The sequence below is a fragment of the Limulus polyphemus genome, unplaced genomic scaffold (assembly GCF_000517525.1).
Source record: "Limulus polyphemus unplaced genomic scaffold, Limulus_polyphemus-2.1.2 Scaffold2016, whole genome shotgun sequence".
NCBI lineage: Eukaryota > Metazoa > Arthropoda > Merostomata > Xiphosura > Limulidae > Limulus > Limulus polyphemus.
The window spans coordinates 80,603-88,872 of NW_013667626.1; the positions used below are offsets into that span (position 1 = coordinate 80,603).

Genomic DNA, 8,270 nt, shown 5'->3' on the forward strand with positions numbered 1-8,270 from the left:
TTGTACATTTGCTGTTATGTTAAATTTATATTAAATATTTTCTTCATTACCATTCAAGCCGTCTCCAGCCATTATTAGTCTCAAAGTGGGTTCCTCGTCATCGAATTTGAACTCTTCTGCTATTGTCTGTCTGTTGTTTCCGCTGGTCTCACACAATTTATATCTTTATCACTTAACCGTCTGCCCACCTTCTAAAAATCTCTATATTCTCGAAGTCAATGTTTTACATGCGACGTACGACAGTCTCAACATCAATGACTGTAAACACAACTTCCTACAATCATCTGCTTTAACTCTTATTAGAACAAAAAATTAACAATAATAAAACACTCACTCACAAAAATAATCAATAATATCTAAACTAAACATGCTTTTATATCATGACATAAGTTATTCACAAAAGCTCAGTTCGAAAAAACACAAAAAGTACTAAATTGAAATTATATATTCTACAACTAGAATGAATACAACATAAGATAAACAAAAAATAAATGTATTTATCAAACTGCAACTAGAATAAATAATAATAACTAATTACCTTTTGCCCTTGAATTTGTATAATCGATAACAGTCATTCACCTCATCATTATCATTCACCCTGATTCTGATCTCATTAACCCCTGGGTGAACCATACAACCAGTTGAGAAGCACTGCTTTACAGCACAGTGTCCTATGGTTCGGCTCCTGCTCACCTTTCTTCATGAAGTCCGTGAACTCTCCTGGGTCTGGTTTCATACAAGTGCTTAGGTCTAGAGGTTACTTTCAAGGAAAGTGCATAAATGTCCTGGGAAACAAACTGTCGTTGCGGCAATAAGAACCCTAAATCGTTGGGTTTCCAACTTCTTATCTAATCACACTGCCAAAGTCAGAATAAACATCTTAATATCAGCGGCGTTTTCATTACAGGCAAGCGTACCGTTATTATATATATATATATACTTTGTTAATAATATTTAACATACACGTTGGAATCACAATACTCGAACGACATAGATATATGGGGCACGTCACGTGATCCACATCTAGCAGCAGCAAAAGTTCAAACAGCGTTACATCATGTCTTTGAATGTGTAATGCCTGGAGAGTAAATTCAAATCCACAAATGATAGCTTCCCGTAAACCACTTAAAAGAAACGTTCAAAAGGTAATCAAGGTCAAACTTAAATTATGTTATACAGCAATTCAATTGTCGAACTTTTACACGTTCTTCGGAATATATTTCAGTAAACAATCAACGCGGAATAGCCACTTTTCTAAAATACTTCAGACAACTGAAGGCTAAGAGGACGTAACGCTAAAAATATTTTGTTAATATATATAAAACATACGATAACACGTGACACGACCAATAACCTGTTTAAATCACTACAATCACAACAGCTAGAGGCATCACTAGGCGCTGGCACACGGGGCCCTTGCCCTGATTCTAGTTGACAGTGCCCCAAATCCCTAGTTGGTGTCTTGAAAACTCATAATAAAAAACTATGATCGATATCATACTGAAACGTCGAAAATTACCGCGTTTGTGGGCTCGAGCCCCGAATCTAGCGACGCCTCTAACAGCATACAGATTATCGATTTATGCAACCGGGATTTATCTCCATAAAGTCTGTTGTAATCAACCTGTTAAAGATCGAATGATAAAACTTTCAACCACCATTTACAAAATCATTAATCTTTATCCGCCCAGTTTCCAAACGTAGCTGCAACACTTGCATGCTGGCAGAAGTGCATGCCACACACAACACGAACTATTTACCACCTCTGGGAATTTGTTCTGTTAACAAGAATGTTATCTGATATTATTTATCTTTTAAATAAATCAGAGGTGTTCCCTATTCGCCCCACTTTTTATGATTTATAGGATTTTAGGAATTACTACATGTGGAAAGAGGAATCCGGGAGACATAAAAGCCCCAAAAAACCTTTCTCTGTGGAGACATACTGTGTATAGGCCTTCATCCCTGGCTTGCTTGAGTATTTTTCTTTTTGGTTTAATTCCGGACCACCACAAAGACACACTCCACCACCAGCAAAGAGGCCCAGCCACAATAGGCATGCTCCCCCGCACGGGAAGACCATGATACTGCACACATTACACAAATTTTGAAAGTTCCTGTTTTTACTGAAAATAAAAATCATAAATATAGATACATTTCAGGAAGCTATCATAGTTAAAGAATTAAAAGTGACAGGAGTTCGTTTTTATTTATTTTGATATTTATAATCATATGACAACACGATCTTGGTGTATTTAGTGTGCTGTGTCTCGATGTTTTTTTTTTATATCAACTTGTGATGTCACCTTAATGTGGTGATGTTGTTTTGTTCTCTCTTTTTCATCCATGCTTTTAATTTCTTATTCATTTACTCAACTAACAACAAAATACTTGTTGGTTTTATGAATTTGATACTGTATATATTTGACACTCACTAGTGAGGTCAAATAAATAACTGCGACAACATCTTGAATTAGTATTTTATTTAACAACTAAAAGAGCAAGTCCAGACGAAACAGAAAGAAAAATGGCATCTCTTAAATGTTACAAAGTTTCAGAGAAAAGAGCATGTTTGCTTACCATTTAGAAGAAGCATTTTATATATATAACTATTCCTTTCACAGCATGTTCCAATTAAAGTAACTTAACACAAAAACGTGCAAAACATTACAACCACCACTTTCTAAGTTTGTATTATTTTACCACATTCACAAAAAATATCTAATAACACCAGCCTGCTGTGGAACCATATGGTACAACACAACTTCTGTTCAAAAAGCATACTTTTCCTAAAACATAAAATAGAGGATACATAACATGTATTCTCTTTTTTATCATGACAAGTATCAACTGAACAATAACAACTTATAAAATTAAATGCTTTTATTATTGTTACTAAAATATAACAGCTATGTTCATGTGTACTTCTTAAACCACCAAAAGAGACATCTGGAACTATGAGGGTATTTTAGGAGGTAGTGTTTGAAGTATTGATTTTAAAATATTTTGATATTGAAATTGGATTTTTAATTTAAATATAAAAACATATTAACTAAGTGTGAAAATATCACTCTGGTAAGACTTACTTTAATATATATATTTTTAATTGGAATAGTTTTTAATCAAAAGCTGACTTAGCACATTATAGGGAGTAATTCAAATACCAATATTAAATTCTATATCAAGCAAACCATGCTCTACTCAAATGTTATTTATGAGAGCTATACTAACAAATAAATTAAATGTTTTAAAAACGTGACAATATTGATTTAGAAAGTACTTCTTCACCACATTAATTTTATTAATAATATATATATATATATATATATGGTACTGTTAGAAAAATATCTACAAAAATTCACATTCCAAAGTAAAGTCACGTTTCTCTTTTACCCTACAAAATTCTTGCAGTTAAAACAAAACTGTTAATGGTACTTCAGCAAATTCAACACTGTTAGAACATTAATGAAGAAATTTGCCAGTCTAATATATTTTTCTTGATTAAAATACTTCAACCTACAAAGAAAAATAAAATGTTACTAATTTCTGGATGTACAATCATGAGCAAAGAGTTATATATTACAAATTTGGTGAATATAAGACCTTGTTTCAGATATTTTAATAATTTCAAAACTGCAAGTTTCTTGGGTCATGGATATGAAAAAAATTCCTGTGCTAAAACATTGTTATACTTCTATTTTCTGTGACTATGGGAGATTTTAATTCCTGTTTGCAGAACTGATACATCTTGGTCACTTTATCATTTCTTCCTTTAAGAATGCTTATAAAAAAACAGGTAATGTGACAAACTTTGCAAAAAATATAATTCAAATATTAAGGGAATAAAGACAAACACAGCAACACATCAAAAGTTTCCATACCTCAGAATATTGTCTCCTATCATAATCTAAGTTTCTATTACTACACGTTTGAAAAATCTAGAAAAGACATTTAGGTGAAAAGAGACCTATCATTTTATTTCCAGATGCAACTATAACAAAAAGGAATAAAAAAGCTAATAAAGTATCTTGACCATAATTTCTTTTCATACATTAGTAGTAACTATTATTCTGATTAACTCAAGTTACTCTGCTAATAATACCAAGAACTGTAAAATAACTGAAATTTAGTTCTGTGCTCTTTATTTTCTGATAGTCAAAAATTTTTTCTCTGGGTTCATAAACTTAAAAAAAAATCATATTTGGAAGTTAAATTTTCACAATGATATTTTTTGTAGCTATCCAATATGTTATAAAATAATTCTCTATAGAAAGAGCCAGTTTTAGATAAGTTTCACAACTTCTTGTAACCAAATAGATACAGACCAATTAGTTATAACTCATGGTGTCCACAATTTCTATGCAACTAAAAGAAGCAACTGATGCTACAAAGTTTCTGGTCGTTCTGATGGGACAACAAGAAGTACCTTCTGCAGCAATAAAGTGATTTTATCTGGGGGAAAAAAATCAATAATTTCATTTAAAATTTCTAGCTAGATAGCTATCATACTGTTGTTTTAAAAACTAGCTCAATAAAATCATTAAAAAAAAACACCTCCAAGTCTATTACAAGAACCAAAACAAATAATTTCTACTAACAGTACTAGTGTATTAAAGTTTGTTTTGTTTGTTTAGAAGTTAAGCACAAAGCTACACAATGGGCTATCTGTGCTCTGCCCGGTTTCTAGCATTGTAAGTCTACAGACATACCGCTGTGCCACTGGGGGGCAGTATATGAAAGAGCACAAGTAAAAGCCACACTAAAAATCAGTGACATCATTACAAGTGTGTATAATTTACCTATTGCATTCTGGATTGGCTTAGGCTTCTTCCAATAGATAAAAATTAGGTAAACCGGTAATCCTGTTGCAATGATGAGAACTCCAAATCCTGCAGAAGAAATAATTTCAAGGTTTATAGTTTCCACATTTAATCGTGGTATAGTACATGAACTATTAGTTAATAACACTTTTTATAAACTATCACACCTAAACTAATATTTTTATTGATTGTTAAGTAAAAAAGATAAAGAAAATACTTTTTACCTGTCCCTACAGGATCAGCTATCATGGGAACAATTGTAATGAATACTGAAGCCAAAATGTAGATCACAGGGAATACTAGGTTTACCTGAAAAAAAAAGAAACAAGCACTAGGTCATCGTTTTCCAAGCATTATGTTGTAAGCAGATTGTACTTTTAATTTATGGTATTAGTATATATATATATATATATGTGTGTGTGTGTGTATATTATGAACGTTAGATATTTAGTTTTAGCTTCAAATAGATCAAATTATATTAAATGTTCTAGTCAAAAGAATTGTTTTAGCACTAGAGAATTGCTAATCTACAAGATAAACAAAATGACAATATAAGTTTAAATAAACAAACCATTCAGTAAAGGATTTCATTTCACCAAATAAAATTGTGAATGTGGAAATCAATACATCCATTTGTGTTAAAAATCTGCAGACAAGTTTATTGCACATTCTTCTTAATTTGTATATTTTGGGTTCAAAATCAAAAGTGTTAAGTTAGTTATAATACTGAGGAAATGCCTTGTGGACAACGACGTATGGGTGACAAAAGATAGATCTGAAACACTATTTGTACACGTATCTGAAATAAAACTATTTCTAAAATTCAACATTTGTTACCACATACCTCCCCAAAATGTTTAAGAGGGTAAAAAGTGGTCTTATTGAAGTTTAAAAGATTATCTGGGAGATTGACAAGAGAAGAGGATGAGGTCACAATTTTAAGAATTGGTAAAAACAAACTATGATCCAGTTAAGACTATTTAATTTATATAACAGGGTGACTGACTTATTGAATGAGTTGTATTTGGCATTAATGGAAGCAGGCACTTTCTAGGAGGTTAAGAGGGAGAATCAATGATTACCTGAAAAGTAAAGAATGGGTTTAAGTTCTTACTTTTCCCAAAGGTTGAAGTGTAAAAACAGCCTTGAAGGATCAATCACTCCCTTGTTGTCCATAGATTATATTATGTCAAATTATCATTGGGTAAGAAAGCTACATAAATGAGCAACACAACATCCTCTATGAACAATATTTATGAAGCTTCGAGTCCTTTTTAACTCACCATATAGTAACCTAAGTTAATTTAGGTGCAAGAATAATATTTGTGTATCAATTCTGTGAACATCTATATACTACTACTGCATTATTTTAATTATTATAAATGAGTACACAAAACTGCAGTAATAAGTAGCACAATCTTATATTTGAATCTTAAAACTATGATTGTGCTTCTTCGTATGGACTTTACTCTTAATAGGCTCTTGCTAGAAACAAAAATAATAATGTTAGATTGTGAAATATAGTTCATAAGAAACTGAAACCTTAATTTTTAGGCTAAAATTAAAGTATGATATATGAAGTTAGAACAAAGTGAAACATTATATTTATGATATTTGTAATGTTTATGGGAAAGTTGATGATTTTCCTTCAACATTTCACTTGCAAAGTTTGCCCATTTCACACAACAATATAATGGGCAATTAGGGTTCTTAATATTTGTCTTTTTCAAATACAATAAAAAAAATTACTTTGATTGGTCGAGGAAGGTTAGGCATTTTCCAGCGAAGGTATGGAAGGCAGACAACTGCTAAGCCAATAGCTAGCCAAGTAGCAAACCCAACATAGTTTATTAGAGCATAGATATCACTGGAACACAAGTAGATCAATGACAGCAGAGCCTTTAAACAGAAGAAAAATAAACAGTTGCTGTCATTTTCATCAAAGTACAAGATAAAACATATTAATAAAAACTTAAATGATGTGTGACACAAATCAAGCATTAATACTAAATCTTAACACTATTTCAGCCAAGACATATTTATTTTACAAAACTACTTATGAATTTTCCAAGAAAACCTTATTCCAATCCATAGAATAAAATATGTACATCTGTAGTTATTTGAAACACTGAATAGGCCAAAAAGTTTAAATCTGATATAAAAAGGAGAGAATAGTTCCAGTAAAAACATGAATTTATGTGCACTATAGGATAGCAGTTTTACACTCTTATCCAAATTGAGAATTTTTTTAAGCTCTGCCAATATATTTAGGTGAATAGATTTTAGCTGTGGTACTTACATCACATATGGCAAACTTGAAATATTTCTTACCATTATGTAAAATGCTTAATACAGTGTAATTACTCAACAAAGATTCAAACTTATGAAAATCTGTCTTCAGTCACTCAATAAAAACGCTACAAAAACACGGCATAAGCACTTTTTCTGTCAATTGAAAATATCACAAAGAAAAACTCTTCACACATCATCTTCTGTTACTCACATATATCACCAAGAGAAACTACTAACACATCATCTTCTGTCACTCATAAATATCACCAAGAACAACTACTGACACATCATCTTCTGTTGTCAGTATTGTTCTTGGTGATATTTATGAGTGTGTCATCTTCTATCACTCACACATATCACCAAGAACAACTACTGACACATCATCTTCTGTCACTCACACATATCACCAAGAGAAACTACTGACACATCATCTTCTGTCACTCATAAATATCACCAAGAGAAAGTACTGACACATCATCTTCTGTCACTCAACACATATCACCAAGAACAACTACTGACACATCATCTTCTGTCACTCACACATATCACCAAGAGAAAGTACTAACACATCATCTTCTGTCACTCACACATATCACCAAGAGAAACTACTGACACATCATCTTCTGTCACTCATAAATATCACCAAGAACAACTACTGAAACATCATCTTCTGTCACTCACACATATCACCAAGAACAACTACTGACACATCATCTTCTATCACTCACACATATCACCAAGAGAAACTACTGACACATCATCTAGCTGACACATTGGACAGAAACTAATTAATCAGTGTAAACAAATTAGTAATTAATAAATAATTAGTTTTAAGCAATCATATAGGCTAATATCTGTAATACTGATTGATATTTGATTGCCACTACCTTACTTTAAGTATTAGGTTTTGAAGCAAAAAAATATGTCAAAGTCCTCTTTAACACCTTCCACATTTGCATACATTCTCCACTTAAGATGGTGTTGCAGTGAACAAAAAAGATGGTAGTCTGATGGTGCCATATCTGGAGAATATGGTGGGTGGGGGAGAACTTTCCAACCCAACTCAATAATCTTGTGCTGTATCAAATATGCCTCATGTGGATGTGCATTGTCGTGGAGAAGAATACCTTTCCGATTAACAAGTGAAGGGCATTTCTG

General features: G+C 32.0%; 1 protein-coding gene across 1 annotated transcript in view; it reads right to left on the minus strand.

The window, feature by feature from the left end:
• Window positions 1–2,468: 2,468 nt before the first annotated feature.
• LOC106465667 (Y+L amino acid transporter 2-like) overlaps window positions 2,469–8,270 on the minus strand; it is a 72,390-nt gene continuing 66,588 nt past the window's right edge. The window contains exons 8-11 of the mRNA XM_013925902.2: window positions 6,570–6,719; window positions 5,045–5,129; window positions 4,800–4,889; window positions 2,469–4,452 (exon numbers count right to left, since the gene is read on the minus strand). Of these exons, the coding sequence (XP_013781356.1) occupies window positions 4,385–4,452; window positions 4,800–4,889; window positions 5,045–5,129; window positions 6,570–6,719 (393 nt within the window). The 3' untranslated portion in view covers window positions 2,469–4,384. The remainder of the gene's footprint in view (window positions 4,453–4,799; window positions 4,890–5,044; window positions 5,130–6,569; window positions 6,720–8,270) is intronic.